This window comes from Penicillium taxi (assembly GCF_028828555.1).
Source record: "Penicillium taxi strain IBT 34144 chromosome Unknown utg000002l_segment0_segment0, whole genome shotgun sequence".
Lineage (NCBI taxonomy): Eukaryota > Fungi > Ascomycota > Eurotiomycetes > Eurotiales > Aspergillaceae > Penicillium > Penicillium taxi.
In genome coordinates, this window is record NW_026643204.1 from 2,601,388 (window position 1) to 2,617,309 (window position 15,922).

The 15,922-nt window shown below is 46.9% G+C and overlaps 9 protein-coding genes across 9 annotated transcripts; 3 read left to right on the top strand and 6 right to left on the bottom strand.

The window, feature by feature from the left end:
* Positions 1-15: 15 nt before the first annotated feature.
* N7495_002882 (uncharacterized protein) lies at positions 16-249 on the bottom strand (the record flags this gene model as incomplete). The annotated part of the gene is made up of 1 exon (XM_057205551.1): positions 16-249. The coding sequence occupies one exon, from the start codon at positions 247-249 to the stop codon at positions 16-18; it is 234 nt and encodes a 77-aa protein (XP_057066158.1).
* Positions 250-951: 702 nt separating this feature from the next.
* N7495_002883 (PCI domain protein) lies at positions 952-2,444 on the bottom strand (the record flags this gene model as incomplete). Its single annotated transcript, XM_057205552.1, has 2 exons — positions 952-2,087; positions 2,204-2,444. 2 exons carry the CDS (start codon positions 2,442-2,444, stop codon positions 952-954), a joined length of 1,377 nt encoding a protein of 458 aa, XP_057066159.1.
* A 523-nt stretch (positions 2,445-2,967) lies between these two features.
* N7495_002884 (uncharacterized protein) lies at positions 2,968-3,665 on the bottom strand (the record flags this gene model as incomplete). Its single annotated transcript, XM_057205553.1, has 3 exons — positions 2,968-3,372; positions 3,428-3,504; positions 3,557-3,665. The coding sequence occupies 3 exons, from the start codon at positions 3,663-3,665 to the stop codon at positions 2,968-2,970; spliced, it is 591 nt and encodes a 196-aa protein (XP_057066160.1).
* Positions 3,666-4,510: 845 nt separating this feature from the next.
* Positions 4,511-5,200, top strand: N7495_002885 (PaaI family thioesterase; the record flags this gene model as incomplete). Its single annotated transcript, XM_057205554.1, has 1 exon — positions 4,511-5,200. One exon carries the CDS (start codon positions 4,511-4,513, stop codon positions 5,198-5,200), a length of 690 nt encoding a protein of 229 aa, XP_057066161.1.
* Positions 5,201-5,491: 291 nt separating this feature from the next.
* N7495_002886 (thioesterase family protein) lies at positions 5,492-6,408 on the bottom strand (the record flags this gene model as incomplete). Its single annotated transcript, XM_057205555.1, has 2 exons — positions 5,492-6,252; positions 6,306-6,408. The coding sequence occupies 2 exons, from the start codon at positions 6,406-6,408 to the stop codon at positions 5,492-5,494; spliced, it is 864 nt and encodes a 287-aa protein (XP_057066162.1).
* A 465-nt stretch (positions 6,409-6,873) lies between these two features.
* N7495_002887 (putative alpha,alpha-trehalose phosphate synthase subunit TPS3) lies at positions 6,874-9,801 on the bottom strand (the record flags this gene model as incomplete). The annotated part of the gene is made up of 3 exons (XM_057205556.1): positions 6,874-6,941; positions 7,000-9,728; positions 9,779-9,801. 3 exons carry the CDS (start codon positions 9,799-9,801, stop codon positions 6,874-6,876), a joined length of 2,820 nt encoding a protein of 939 aa, XP_057066163.1.
* A 591-nt stretch (positions 9,802-10,392) lies between these two features.
* Positions 10,393-11,589, top strand: N7495_002888 (Stk19 family serine/threonine-protein kinase; the record flags this gene model as incomplete). The annotated part of the gene is made up of 2 exons (XM_057205557.1): positions 10,393-10,939; positions 10,997-11,589. 2 exons carry the CDS (start codon positions 10,393-10,395, stop codon positions 11,587-11,589), a joined length of 1,140 nt encoding a protein of 379 aa, XP_057066164.1.
* Positions 11,590-12,500: 911 nt separating this feature from the next.
* N7495_002889 (SRPBCC family protein) lies at positions 12,501-13,516 on the top strand (the record flags this gene model as incomplete). The annotated part of the gene is made up of 2 exons (XM_057205558.1): positions 12,501-12,978; positions 13,056-13,516. The coding sequence occupies 2 exons, from the start codon at positions 12,501-12,503 to the stop codon at positions 13,514-13,516; spliced, it is 939 nt and encodes a 312-aa protein (XP_057066165.1).
* A 726-nt stretch (positions 13,517-14,242) lies between these two features.
* N7495_002890 (SDR family NAD(P)-dependent oxidoreductase) lies at positions 14,243-15,464 on the bottom strand (the record flags this gene model as incomplete). Its single annotated transcript, XM_057205559.1, has 8 exons — positions 14,243-14,261; positions 14,326-14,399; positions 14,452-14,560; positions 14,620-14,672; positions 14,722-14,845; positions 14,904-15,279; positions 15,347-15,359; positions 15,420-15,464. The coding sequence occupies 8 exons, from the start codon at positions 15,462-15,464 to the stop codon at positions 14,243-14,245; spliced, it is 813 nt and encodes a 270-aa protein (XP_057066166.1).
* Between the last annotated feature and the right edge of the window lie 458 nt (positions 15,465-15,922).

The following is a 15,922-nucleotide window of genomic DNA, read 5'->3' on the forward strand; positions in this document are numbered from 1 at the left end:
ACGGAGATATCGTTCTTATTTAGGACCAGGAGTTTGACCAGTTCGGGATTTGACGAGGAGCAAGTAGGAGCCTGAGCTGATGCCGATCAGGGCTAGGATGGGCAAGATCTTGAAATCTGAGTCTTTCTTGGGCGGAGGCTTGGGTCCAGTTGAGTAGAGACGGGAAGACGATGAGAGGCGGACTGGTAGGGATCGAGACTTGGAGAGAGCTCCGGTAAGCAATTGACGGGTGCAGGAGGGGAGAGACATGGAGGCTGTTAAATAGTAGAGTGAAAGGGGAAGGGAAAAAAAAAGGAGTTGGGGTTGCCGGAACGGGATTAGTTGCTGATCGTGTATACCTTCATCTACTGGAGCAATCTAGATTATACGGAGTAATTAGGGTTATATCTGATAATTTTGGAATTCTATGTACAGCGAGTATATTTCTCGTTCAGACTGATTGGATCAATCGATAGGTGAATTGGGAGTTGTCCAAGATTCCAAAGGCGTTTATCGACTTGAGAAAGACTGTGGATGCACTCTAGTTATGTACCTGAATGCAGTTCTCTCATTGAAGCAACAAAATGAAAAATATTGATTTTACTCAAGTCATATAGTATCATGGAATAAATTGCTTTTCTTTTTCTTGATCTAAGGTCAGGAAATAAATCATTTCAACGGGTTTTATTCCTCCAGGAAACAAGACACAAGACAAAAATGAGAAGAAAAAGACATGACATGATTCGTGGGGATCCCATATCTCGATGGGGATCAGTAAACAACTGATCAGACAAAAAGTGAAGAATAAGAAAAAAAGTATCGAATGCATGGGGAAAAAGGGAAAAAGAAAATAAGGACATCATCTCCCCTCTATTAGCGGAAAGACATAAATTTTAATGTGTTCATTGAGATTTTTGGCTCTATTCCATCTCATTAAAACACCTGATCCATGCATTCCCAAGCAAAGAACATTTACTCGCTAACAACCTCGACCTCGCGCGGTTGCGAGGACTGTGTCGGCAGACGCCGCCGCTCCATGGTGCGGCCCTTGTCGCCGTTCTTGTTTTGAGCTGCAGTGGCCTCCTGGTCTGCGGCGGCCTGAATGCCATCGCGGACGAAGCGCTCACGCTCAGAGCGGATAACATTCAGAACATTCTCGAGCGAGCGGCGCCAGACCATCAGGCGGCCCTGGACCTCGGTCCACTGTTTCTCGCCGAACACGCGGTAAGTGGCGCGGTGGATGAGGAACTCCTGGCGCAGCTGCGAAAGCTTACCCTCGACCAGACCGGCGCGGATGGTGTTGATAACCCACACCTCAACTTCGGTAGCGGGAACACGCAGAGCAGATGAAATAGCGGAATAGGCGAGCGAGCGGGATGGGGTAGAGGCTGCAAGCGAAGTCAGAGTCAACAGACGCAACTTGGTCTGGAGGGCATCGGCGGATTCAGCGAGAACACCGCCAGAGATAGAAGCGAGAGGGTTGGCGGAAATGAACTCCTCGTAGGCATCGAGAGTGTCCGAGGTGAAAATCTCCAAAAGCTCAAACAGGGTGCTATCGCTGGAGCGGAGGCCCTGGACAGCGTCAGATGAGGTCAGAGAGTTGAAGTCGAAGACACCGGGGCGACGCAGCGCAGAAGCGAGAGCGCGCACAGCCAGATCACGAGCGGCAGGCTTGCTAGAATCAGCTGCGGAAATGGTCTGCAGAGCCTGCATGACGTGCGACTGAGCCAGGTCATCATCGCCAGCGGCAGTAGCTGCATCAGCGATTGCCAAGTGCAACTTCTGAGCCTCCTCATTCTCTAGATCCCACTCGGACAACCATGTGGGCAGCTGCGAAACGAGTTGTGGCCTCAAGGCCTCGAAGGCGTATCCAGATGCAGACTGGCGGATCACGGCCACAATGGCGAGGAGAACGTGGTACCGGCTTGATTCAGTGGCGGGCAAAGTGTTGAAGATGGTGGTGAGGATAGAGATGGCCAGGGTAGGGCCGAATTGGGGGGAGGTGGTGATAGGCTTAGCGAGATACGTGCAGATGCGAGGAAGGAACATATCAGGGTTGGAGGACTGGTGCACAAGGTGCACAAGCAGGTTGTATGAAGGAATGATCTCTATCGTTGTGTCCAATGTGAGCATACATTTCATCGCAGAAAGCAACGAAAAAAAAAAAAGCCGCGGTGTTTGATATTCAGAATATCAGTCTGCCATGGCAAATCGAAAAACTCACCTTTTTCGGGAGCAGCATTCAAGGCGGTCGCGGCACCAACAATCTTCTTAAGGACCTCATCGCGCTGCTTCAGATCAGGCTCCTGGCTGGCGGTTTCTTGCTCGCGGAGTGGCTCGAGGAGCGGGGCGATCTCCGACTGGAGGCTACCCTCTTTGCGAACGGCATCGATGTACTGGGTAAACTCCTCGGCGAGCTCGGAGAAAGAACCCTCAATGAGGAGGGTAGTGGTCGGAGCAGGCATATTGAGGGATGTGTGTGGAAGGAGAAGGGGGGGGAAGAGCAGAGGTTCTTTGATGGTGGAGTCTATCGATAATGAGAAATTTCAGTGTGTGACAGAAAAGTCTTGGCGAAAATGGAACACGAGAACATACAAAACCACCAACACTGAACATCCAACACCATTCTTCCACAAATTACACCAAATCATACAATTTACGGGCTACAAGAATACTAGAACACCATAACAGGTTGATCAATGATTGACAGTATTATTAAGACGATATATCGCCGTGGCCATAGTCATTGAGACAGTCCACCTCGCCAAGAACTGACGAAGGACATCGTGTCCATAGATAACAGGATAAAATGAGCACAAGCTCGAAGCTTTCTGGAATGGGGAATAAAAAGACAGGTGCTCAAGAAGAGTAATCAGACGCGATCATGCTGAGATAACAGGATAAAGAAGATACAGCGTGAAATGAGTCAAATGACTCGAGAAGCCGAACCTCAATGTGGTACGATCATGAATAAGTCATCGTGCATCTTTACAGGACTAGGCGCATGGCCAGAAGCATGACGCTCGCCATAAAGGTAGTCGAATAATCCTCAATGAGACCACCATGAGGAAGGGCAGCATTCTTGGTGCTAGTGGAGCTAGCAGCGGCCACGGAGGACGAAGACGAAACTGAAGGCTTGGTGGAGTCAGTGTCGGTGCTAGTAGAGAGGGTGGCTGTGGCTGTGGAAGAAGAGGTGGTCTCAGTAGCACTGGCGTTCTTAGTTCCACAGCTCGAGGCCTTCTTGCAAGCCTCCTGGCCCATCGCGTCGTTGGGGTGCGAGTCGATGCACTGGCCGAAGCTAGCCTCGCAGACGTAGAATGGGATAGACTGCATGTACTGGGACATGTCGGGGGCGGTACCATCGGAGCAGACACAGTCAAAGTTCAGGGTAGACTGAGGAGAAGAGAGGTCAGCTGTCGTTGGGGGAATGGAGTGTCATGGAACATACTGGATCACAGCTATTCTGCTTGGTTGAACCCTGGCAAACTGAGGGGCAAACATTGCGCTCTCCAAGACACCAGGAAGCTAAGATGGTCAGCAAAAAAAAAGGTACTTGAAATGGCGGTGGTCAACATACTCAGCTCCTGTGGGTCGATCAGGCCGATGTTGAATCCAGCGGGGAAGGTATAATTGCCACCGAGAACAGAGACTGCAAGAGTCAAGAGGATAGGAATAGAGGTATGCATGATGAATGTTTGGTAAGAGTGTGAAAGATACGAGATTTGAGAGATGTGAGGAGAGAAAGAGAGAGTTGAGAGCTGAGAGTTGAGAAGGGGAGGGGAGGAGAGATAAAAGAGAGAAAGCGCTTATGGGGAAGGGAAATATTTTGGAAAGTGCGAGTGCCAGGGTAACTACAGAGACAAAGGACAGGGGAGGGGAAACAAACTACATACCAATGCTCCCTAACCTAACTTACAGTCAAAACACTTTATTTCTTTTCTTTCTCTGTTGCACAGCTTCTTCCAATTCCCTTCTGCCAACACATTCATTTCGATTTCGAATTTCCTCGAGTCACACAACTTTCTGAGCTTCCTTATTTCCCCTCGTTTTTTGAAATCGAATGCAACTGGCAATTCTTGATTTTTACAGCGCATTCCAGACTGAGATTCCCCATTGGTAACCCCCTTGCAGCTGTCACCCCCCGATAACATACCAAGAAGGGAAAATTCAGTGCTTAGAAGCTCAGGTGACGGTAAATCTCGGACACATGGAAAGCTGATCTATAAATGAGTCTTTCAGTGGGAAATTATAATTATTTTTCATCACTCGTTGTCTACTAATCGTGTATGTAGTAGTCTCATGGGCATGATTCATATAGCTGTTGACGGATTCAAATCACACATATCTCAGCTTGATTATGTGTTCACACGAGACATTACATTAAACTGATCTACACTTTCTACTGCTATTGACTAGGTTAGCTAACATCTCAACGACAATATGAGGTTGGATATAGGTTTAGTATCACACGTGATCCCGTCTTATCTCCGCTCAAGCCGAGGCTAAAAAAAATCATAAACAGAGAGCATCAATGTTGAATTTAATTGGAACGATGGATCCAGATACAGAAGCTGCCATTGTTCATTTCAGACCTGATCCGTGGATCAATTCCCTCATTTCTTCAAAGGACTACACACCGATCTCAACAGAAGCACGCAGCCCAAAGCCTAACGGCGAAGACAATTTCTTCTCCAGAACAACAAAAACCGAGAACACGATTCCACATGTCTTAACCCTTCAACGGCGAGACGTTTCTCTACCACCATCCAAAGTCCCAACCTGGCTTCCTGCAACGAAGCAAGATGTTGCGGCGGCCAAGGCAAACCCGACTCCAAGCGCAACACCGCCTGATGTTCTCATGATTTTTGCGCTCCAAGATGGAGTACTCGGTCGTCCGGAGACGACTCATGGTGGAATTACGGCCACCTTGATTGATCAGGCTATGTTCAATGCTATTGCGGCGCATACCAGCCAACTACCGAGATCTGGCGATCCGGTTACTGTTCAATTAGATGTGCGGTATAAAGGGCAGGTGACGACGCCTGGAGTCTTGGTTATTCGTTCAAGGGTTGTTGCGCGTGATGGAAAGAAGTTTTGGGTGCGAGCGCAAGCTATTCAAGAAGATGATGACTCTGGTGGTCATTTAGAGTGGACGAAACGGGAGAAGGTCAAGGCTGATGCTATGGGTTTCTGGATTCTCACGCCAGCTGAAAAGTTGTAAATTATTACCGACATAGATGGAACTGTGCTTGCCAATGTACATAGAACCTTTCAACTGTATTGATCTGCAGCTGAATTTACATACCAAATCCGTTACAAACATTAATTGATCTACCTTACCGTCTTCAAATCTCAAATCTATAGCTTCTCCATCTTTCTAGACCCAATATTACGACTCGCACTTACAACCAACCCAACTTGCGTGCTCATCGCAATGACCTCCCCATTCGCATCTAAAATAGTCACATCTAAATCTGTCCTTCCATCTCTCATAACCTTCGTCACAATCCGGCTATATAGCCACTCCACCCCCCTCAGTAGGCAGATGCTTCTTCATTTCAATGTTTAAAGTGACAGTCGGATACCAGAATTTTACCTGCTTCCCTGAAGATGTGCCCTGGGTTTTCGCCACAGCCGTCGTAGAAACGCTATCAAACCCATTCATGGCCATCGGAAACATATCAGTCAGATAGACTACCGCAGCATCAGTCCACCGCGCACTCTTATCCCCACCCGGCCGGAATCGTGACCATTGATCTACAACCATTGACTCGGTCTGTTCCAGGTGCGTAAATCTCTTGCTGGGGCCATATAGTTCCACCTGCGTACCCGCACGCCGAAACTCAGGAAATGGTGTGTTGAGCTTTATCCAGGCGCCGTCGCGGCCTATTTGGGCCAGCGATGATAAATTGACGCGTCCATCTGCTAAGGAGCCTAGCGGTGTGGCTGGGTATGGCTTCCAGCCTGTTGAGGCGCTGATACCTACCTCCGCACTTGGTGGACTAACAGTGATGAAGCCTGTGAGTTTGAGCTCGAGTCGGCCTGGGTCTTTCTCTGAGGGTTGAAATAGCTTGGCCTGGATTGTGCTTGTCCGAGTGCCGAGCTTTAAGTCCTCAACTTCTAGAATCGTAGGACCGGCAGCTGTGCGCCGTAAGAAGGAGAGTTGGAGTGATATTGGCGTAGCTGGGGTGTCATATTGCTCTGGATGGGCATATGAGAAGTGGGTAAGAGCTAGTTTGTAGATCACTGCTGCTGTGTAGCCACCATGGGGAACTATCACTCCGTTAGTGTGTTTGAGGCTGAGTTCGGATTTGTGGAGTTTGTACCAGTTCCTATGCACCACTCTGGGCGGAGATGAGCACTGTATTTGTTGGACCCTTGCGGGATAACGCGAATAGCATCCTCAAAGGTCGCGTTGATAGAAGACATGTCTGACTCGGTAATTATTACTGTAGGACATGCACTAATTGAAAACTGAATTAGAGAAATGAGTTTCAAAGATATTAGATTCCATACCACATGTAGTTACACATCTAGGCCGAACCTCGGTTGTTTAGTTATTCATAGCCGACGCGGATGAGTAAGCTTTTAGAGATCAAGATCTAAGATAAGATTAAGAAGACATCTAGGTTATCAACTGATCCAAGTAAAAGATAGTGGAATGATTTTGAATAAAGCAGTCCTTGATGTATTGAGTCTGAAACGCCCCATAGAGGAGAGAAGTAAAAGCTATCTAGGTATTTGTCTTGGAACTTTTGCATCTATGTGATAGAAACCCGACTTCAAGAAACTGAGAATTATCGAGCCAAGGGAAAAAGTAACTCCGAAATGCTAATTAAAATAATTCATGAGCTCGTCTTAGCATTTCCCTCGTTTTGGTGTAGAAATTGCTAATCATGCCGAAATGGGCAATGACTGGGGCTCCGAAGGAGCCACCAATTGTTGCAAACAAGAAAGAACGCCTGTAGGGAGAGTTAATTTTGAGGAATGGTAATAAACGATGTCAATGGATGTAATTACCTGTAACACCCTGCGTCAATGTGGCCTTGGCCTCGGTACTGCGTGATCCCAAAGTGACTGTCATCGAGTAGTCAACTGCCTTGGTACTCTGCAGCTTGTTGGCCCAGCGGAACACGGGCTCATCATCACGATTATCACCGATAACTAGTAAGAAATCAGGCTTAATTGGTTTCTCGTCCTTTTCCGCGGCCTCTAAGCACCAGCGCCAGACCAGCTCGGCTGCTGATGCCTTGTTAATACCTGCAGTCTCGACCACCAGAGCGCCGTCGATAGGGACGGCGTGCACGTGCTGGTTCGCGCAAGCGTCATTGAGATGGTCTGCACACTCAGCAGCGAGACGACCAGCACTTATAGAATCTTCAGCCGTTCCATAGTGAAAAATAAGCGAGCAGTGCAGCTTTTCGATCCAGGCACCCTCGATGCGATCCTTGAAGTAGCCCAGAATCTTCGAAATTGACTCTTTCCATTCATGAACGTGGTCCATGTTGATGAGACTGGTCCATTCATCGGATTGAGGATCGCGCGTAAAGCACCCGTTCTCGGAGATGAGGCCGAGGTTATTGACTCGACGGAACAGACGCTCCATCTCCTCCGGCATGCGGGAGCTCATGACGTATACAATGTTGTTTGGATCATCGGTGAGGTCAGTCAGGGCGGTGATTGCACGCTGTGGGGTTGTCAGAATGATACTGTGTGGGGATCCCCACGATGCCATAGTGCCTTCATAATCGACAATTATGAGCCGGCGCTTGCTGCCTCGGTACTGCTCGGTAAGTCGAGAAATCGAAAGTCGAGGCACAGCCATAATCTCACGCGATGACTGTTCGTTCCAAACCCGCTTCAAAGTTTGGCTAAATGACTTAACCCAATTACCGGTTGAGTTCTTCAAGACGGCGCGGAGCATTTTCTCCCATACCTCCTTTCGCGTTTTTTCATCCCGGGTCAGAGCTGTGTATATGGCTTCTGAGCATTGGCGATAGTCCCATGGGTTCACCAAGAGCGCATGGCTTCCGAAAACAGACGCACTGCCAGTGAACTCACTAAGGATGAGAGATCCGTATTTCTTGTTGCCGTAGCTGCCATCCTGGCAAAAAACGAATTCGTGACTGGTCAAGTTCATACCTTCACGAAGACTGGTGATCATGAGAGCATCTGCCACAGTAATGAGGGCCAGATATTGTGGGAATGCTAGATCTTGTTTCAAGAAAACTAGAGGCTGGTGAGCCAGGGTCGAATGCGTAGAGTTGATCCGCATAGCGATATCAGAGATAGTTGCCTCCAGCTCCGGCTGCTCCGTCGTGCTAGTTGCAACCTGGATCAAGACCACCTGGTCCGCCCACTCAGGATAGGTATTGAGAAACAATTCGTAGCTCAGAAGCTTCTGGCGAATGCCACGAACTGAATCCGTTTTATCACGAGAGACAATCAATCTTTTCCCGTGGTAACGTTCTGAAATAGTATCCACCCATCTTTCCACGTCCGATGACCTACGGCGTTTATCCCAAGAAGTAGGATCAATACCAATCGGGAAGGTCCCCACGTTGATGAAACGATCTTCCATTTGGATTCCTTCCGGGGTAGCCTCCACGCACAGGATACGACTGCAGGTCTGCAAAAAGTGTCGACAGTACTCACTAGTCTGGAACCCGATGAGATTGGCACCGAGAATACCCTCTAAAAGTTCTTTGCGCGGAGCAATGCACTTAAACACCTCCGAAGAGGGGAAAGCAATGTGCAAGAAGAAACCGATCTGAGCATCTGGAATCAGTTTGCGCAACATGGCCGGCACAAGCAGCAAATGATAATCCTGAACCCAAATTGAATCACCACGCTTCCAGTTCTTAGCAATGCGCTCGGCGAATTCCTGGTTGACTTTGACATAATAAATCCAAGAATGGTCTTCGTATGCCTTACTCTTCGGGTTGTCCGGGATCTGGTAATGGAAGACTGGCCAGAGGATGGTCTTGCAGAAGTGGGTATAGTGGCCATCAAAATCACCATCACTCACAAATACCGTCAACGAGTCGTATTGGTCCTCCAAACGCTCTGCGATATCATTGCGAGTGTAATCGGAAAGGGCATCGGTGGGCATGCCCAATGTGCCGACCCACATCATATTTTCCAACTGACCGGCATCACTTGCGGAACGCACAGCATTGCGCAGACCGCCGTTACCTTGCTCGGCCTTTTGAATGGACCAATCAGCCTTAGAAAATGATATTTTTCGGTGAAGTGAGTTATGAAGTGAGTTGCGCTTGAATTCATGGATGTAAGAAGGAACCGGCGCGCTTTCGGGAGTCTTTTGGGCAGCAATAACCTTGTTTGGCGTAACGTGCTCATCGTGCTTGAGAATTGAGGGAGATGGCGACGGAACTGACTGGGGTTTTGGCTGGAGCAGAGATGTAGTCGCACCCCAAGCTGGAGAATGGGCTTCACTCTCCGTAAGAAGGTGGTTATTCTCCGCACCTTCCGGAGGGAAGGGATAGCCAGAGTGGCTAGTCTCGGCTTTGGCTAACTTACTGGCAAAAATGCGCTCATGGTCGGTAGTCGCACCGGGAGTGAGACCTGGTTGAACATTGGGGTTATTCTTTTCAAAGAGACTCGCAGCTGCGTTGAGCGGAGCTTTCGAGTCGACCGAGGGAATGGGAAGAGGAACTGGTGGACGACCACTGCTGCGAGAGCTGCTACGAGAAGTGCCGACTTTAAAGTTGACTGTGTATGGGAGAAAACTATTCTGGTACATTAGCAAGCATTCTATGTAATATTTATCTCCACTTACAGGGACGCGATAAAAACCGTCATGGTGGGGGAAATTGTGAGGAGTAGAGGTCGAGGCGGAGGTTTGTGAGACAGAAAAGTCCCTGAGGAACTGAAGCCTCAGTAAGGTTGAGGAATGGTACTTGAGTACCGAAGTAACAAGTGAAGTTAGGTGAAGGGTTGAGGTTGGGTTTTGACAAGTAAGACTGAAGATCTCCAGTTTTCTCACGACTACGTCATATAGGGAAAGATCAGGTGCTGCTTGGGCCAACAGCAAGTTTGTATTGCGATGTCTCGGGTAAAAACCGTTGCTGATCACACTGAATAAAGTGGCAGGACATCAGTAGCTAACTCACTTTGGTATAGAACCTTGGCAAGAGGAGACTAGACCCATAGCTTCTACAATCTGTAAATCGCGAATTCTAACTGCGTCGTACCAACTTCGTTAACTTTCACGCTAAAGATGAGTTTCAATACGGTATTACACATACCAAGTATGCCTTTTGTGCCTTGATTGGCGGAAACTTGTATACCCAAGTCACATGACCTTTCGATGAGATAATCGGGTAGTATGCCTTTCATGGAATCTACCGTCATTTCCACCTTCTCGTTAGTTTAAGCCCAACATTGTCAGGTATGACACTGCGTCTCACTTCTGCTCCAGTCTCAGGTATTCAAAAGAAAAGATCTGTGACCTCAAAATCCCGAGCCTCACCCTTCGCCACTCATGCGCGCCGACAGCCTACCTCTGCCGCAGTCGGCAGAAAGCCCGCTGCTGCAGAACTAGGTCTAGATGAGCCCCTCGGTGATATAGGTAGGTCGGATTACATCACTCACTCTGCACGTGTTGGGAATGTGGAAGAAGCGATCCGATACGTCGGAACGAAGATTTTCGACGAGCTCCCCGAAAGAGCGGGAATGAATAGTACCCGAATCGCAGAAGTCCTAAATCTGCGCCGATCGCTCCCCCCTCTCGCTTCAGTTGCGCATGTACATACCTTGATGGATGCACCGACACAGGTAGAACGAGAGATTGTCGAACTCGTTAAATCAGGTCGTGTTCGGCGCCTAATCGTCCCAGGGCGTGGTAATGACGCAGCCGACCTGGGCGATTGCTTAGTACTTGCTGAAGACTGGGAGAAGCTAGTGCGAGATAGCTCGGCACTAAATATAGATGTTAAGGGTAAGTTTATCAAATCATATTCTTGCAATGACATCCATCTAATATGATATCCCGCAGAGAAGTTTATTGACATCCTTAACCGTATCGGGAATTGTACCGCTATCTCGCAGAGTATATTCACAATCGACGAGTATAGGGCTCTAATGCGTGCTGGATTTCTTGTATCATCCTCTGTTATCACGCAGGGGTCGTTGAATGTAGCATCTCTTCCCAGTTTACCCACCGTCGCATTCTCGTCGGCCAGTAGGAGGGAACCAAACAACCCTTTTAACACCGATCGACCCGTGCAGACAAATGCCCAGGCTCGTGCGGCGACTCTATTTCTGTCTCTCCCGAACACTGGAACATACCTACGATTACTTAGCTCAGGCCGTGACCACTTGATCTCCCTTCTTAGGCGATCCAGTCACGCCGAGGCGCCCCTCAGTATGCTCAAGGATCGTTGGGAAGGCGCAATAGAGACTGATAAGAGTTACCATCAGGCAAAGCTGGCGCGAGGAGAGTTTGCCGGAATTCTGCCTGGAAAAACAAAGAAGTGGAAGGACCTATATGGCATGCACTTCAATTGGATAGTAGAAGAAGCACTTGGTGCTGGGCTTGTAGAATTATTTGAAACAGGTAGTGTGGGACCGGGTATTCGTTGTCTGTAGTGTCACTAGCGGATCAAAGCATAAAGTAGATCCTATATGAGTGGTTCACACATGTGAGTGGCGCACCCAGAACACCATAGTAAAATCGAAAAAATTTAATGTCATATCTCAACAACCACCGGTTAAAATAATTTCAAATCCTGAATTTGGATTATTTCTAGTTGATCAGATAAATAGATGTGAAGAAGGATTAGGAAATCATTAAGTGAAGTGTAGGTGAAGCTAAAATAGATAAATTATACTGTAATTTTTAGTAATATATGATACCACTAGAATTAATCTATCTAATTTACTTCAAGTGAGTTGATTCTTTATGAGGAGCCTTATCGTTATATCTGAATTTATATTTAAATCTTATCAGTGTCATTGTTGCTGAAATATGACATTAAATTTTTTTGATTTTACTATGGTGTTCTGGGTGCGCCACTCATACGTGTGAACCACTCATATAGGATTTACTTTATACTAATAATCATAGTTATAAGTCTGACATTAGACATGTGTTCAACCGCCAAATATTAGTGACGACAATTGGACTTCTAATATCAATAACACTGACCCCGGAATTAGGCTCTTCAAACTAATGAAAACTGTACACAGCTGGCAAACGAAACGATATCTGACAACGAAGTAAACTACCAATGGACTTGTAATCTGCAAGGGAGATGCTTCACTGTTCAACGTTTACCAGAGCTTATATGGTAGAGCCCAGGGCTGTCAGCGACGAACCTTTAAGGTCCAAAGAAAATATAGATGGGCTTTTCCTCAAGATTAAGTACAAACGTCGATGATAACCTCGATAATCGACAGAAATAAGCACCGCCGATCCCTTGGCATTCTTGGCATCCAGTCTCTCAGCTTAGGCTTCCCCTTTCCCGAAACAACTCTGCACTTTCTATATGTATTCCAGAATGCCACTCCTCCAATTACAACCTCATCCTTTCACTTCACTACCAGCACATCCATCCCTCGCTTTCAATGACTCCCGCCCAGAACTCCACTCATTTATTAGCACCGCGATTCACGAAGCTTTTGGGGTTCTCCATTCAATTCCGTCGTCTTTTACCGCAGACCCCAAGCTTCGCTCATCCACACCATCAGAAGCAACTGTAAAGCTTCTGCGACGACGTAAATCTGTAGAGCCAGGAGTTGGTGCCGTGGAGAAATCCGAGTTCTGGGTATGTCGCCAAAGCGAGCATGTTGACTCCGCTACGAAGGGCACGGCGTCCTGGAATGAGTTTGAGAGCGGTTTAAGATCTAATCATGCTGAGCACGAAATGGAATATACACATAGTGTAACTGGTTCCGAGCGGCTGCTGGAATGGCCAAGGAATGAAGTTGGGGAGCTTGAGGTTGACGGTTTCCAGCTCAAAGATATCGATGTTGAGGGTAAGAAAAAGCAATGTCCCTCTTTTTGAAGCTTTCTATTATGGCAATGACCTCGTGAGCTAATAAAAACCTCTCAGTCAATCTTATAACTCACACTTTCCACCCAAGCGTGATTATTAGCCCGCGCAGCTTTATCTCCCTTACCATCTCAGCTGCATACACCAGCGAGTCCAGCCCAAGGGGTTTCCTCACCGTTCAGGTTCCTGTCTACTCAGACCCCTCATCAAATGCATCCTTGCATGAAAAGATCCTCTCTCTTGTACCTCGGCGAACTATATTCGCTAATTACGCCAGCGTAGATAGAGTCACCACATTACCCTCTCCAGATAAACCTTCGACTGCAGCACCCGCTAACACTGCTTCTGCTGGAAAGTCTCACCCTCGCATCGAATGGACCATGGCAACTACGTCCGATGCAGGTGGGTCGATCCCAAAATGGGTCCAAAGAAGCTGGACACTAGGGGGAGTACCACGTGCTGTTGTCGCAGATGTGGGCCTTTTTATTGGATGGACAATGCGTAGGCGTGAAGCTGTCTAGTATTTTGAACTAATTTATCCCATATTAACTCAACCTCATAATGCTGCCCGCGCTTGAACTTGAAGGCCTAGCTGGGTATAATCCTGCCGTGGATACCTCATATTCATCTGCAAAGGATCAGGTCCACATAATTTCAAAACCAATCCAACATCTGCACGAGAGGCGATTGTACGATAAAGCCTAGTTGGAACTTGACTTCAATCTATATATACACTAAACTTAGTGCAGACCCTGATTTTAATTCTTAACAAAAATAAGAATCAAGATTCCACGGCCATAGAACACATCAATCTGGATTTATCTGATGCATCTAAGTCATTTATATGTCTAGACTGGCTTTATGCCGCATACTAGAGCAGTGATAAATGGACGCAATATACTAAGCCTAATATGGTAATTCATGGGAGCATTTTGCGTCCATTTATCCTGCATCCCGTGATAACTAGGCTTCCAACTACTCAACTTCTCGCTTTCCCTTGGCCATTTTCACAAATCATCCATTTAATGGAACCAGATTCCTTTAAAAGTTGATATTAACGAGTAGAGATAATCTTGAAAATACCGAGACCTAATCTCATTTCACACGTAGATACGCAGACTTGAAAGATGAACCCCTTAGATGTTGAAAATATAAGATAAAATGCCCTTTTTCAACCTGAAGAGACATTTGAGAATTTGGAATTGACATAATAAAAGCAACTAGTTTTCTAAGAACCTAAGCACTAGCTAAACAGCAGTGTATCCCCTATAAATGAGAGTCAGAATGTTCCCAAGGTCTATTTGGAATGGAACAGAGGGGATAAGCATACCCATCGACTACCAGCGAAGATCCAGTGATATAGCTTGCCATGTGCGATGAGAGAAAAACTACCGAGTCCGCAATCTGCCACGGATTAGTACCAAATGCAAGGGAATCAAAGATTAGTGAGAAAAACCTCGTCAGTTTCTCCAAGTCTTCCCATGGGAACCAGAGTAACTACACCCGCTTCAAGCTCGGTCCGTGACTGTGAACCCTTCTCCCCAAGAATTGCCGTTGAACAATAACTAGGTAGTCAAAGTCAGTTCTGTTATTGTGTATTTCATGAGAAATAGATAGATCATACCCTGGGCAAACACTATTGATCCGAATTCCCTCTTTGCTATACGTGGCAGCCTCCTAATTTGGATATATCAGCTTAAGGTAATTAAATAGATATGTGTCATACCGTCTTCGTCAATCCTATTATCGCATGTTTGCTCGCACTGTAGGGGCTATGACCAGGTGGGGCCCCAACCAATCCCATGATAGAGGCAGTGTTGGTAATAACTCCGCGATTTCCACGTCCATTCCTGTAATTGAGACCATACCATCAGTGATAGGATCACAGGTGGGACAATTTGAACTTACGGAAGTTGGAGTATCTCCTGGGTCAGCATTTGCTTGATCTGCTCCCTGTGACAGTTCCAAAGACCAACGAAGTTGATGTTGAGGACTGTGGCCAGATGAGCTCCAGTTTGTTCGTGGGTTGGCGTGTTGGTTGCACCAATTCCAACATTGTTCAGAACATAGTCTATTCTTCCAAAAGTCTTCACTGCTGTTTGCACGCAATCGATACAGGATGCTTCATCGCCAATATCTACTCGGTGGGTGACAATTTTCAGCTCGGGTATCTCTTGACGGATATCGTTTGCAGTTGCTGTCATGTCCTTCTCGTTGATATCTGCCATGAATAGACCTGAAACACCAGCACGGGCAAATGCGAAAGAAACACTCTTTCCAATCCCTTCAAATGAGTGTAATTAGAACTATTTCGTGAACCGCAAAATATCATCTCTTTTTTGTTGACTCACCTGTGGCAGAACCCTAGAAATTAAATGTTGAAACATAGCGCTTTCTGCTAAATTTTTAAGCAATGAGACTTACGATAACCAGGCCTATGCCGGGTAGTAAATGGGATGTTGCTGCCATTTTCCAAAAAGAATACCAATACAAGCCCTGTAGATCAATCTTTGGACGAGTTTATAGTGCTCAGAGGATAAATTATTGGTTATATTTCCAAGGTTTGGAAGCTGGATGAGGAAACTAGGGATTTGAAGTGTTAAATAGATGAGGCAAATGCCAATGTACATTGTATGTGGGCAGATCGGATCAGGCATGTAAAACCCCTCAACCTCAGTGGAACCTTGGAATGCACAGCATGAGCTCCGTAAACAAGCCATGTTGTTCCGAGGCTACCGGATTTCATTTTCAAGGGTGACCAAACTTCAACTGGCTCTGATTGGGATCTTACAAGTTGTAACATCGAAACTCATCTAGAGCTCCCAAACCATGTGAATGGCATTAGGCTTGTCAAATTAGGTCAGTCTCATTTCAATATGACTTCATTCTCTCATTTAAAGCAAGACATGCCCAGGTATCTTGCTCCT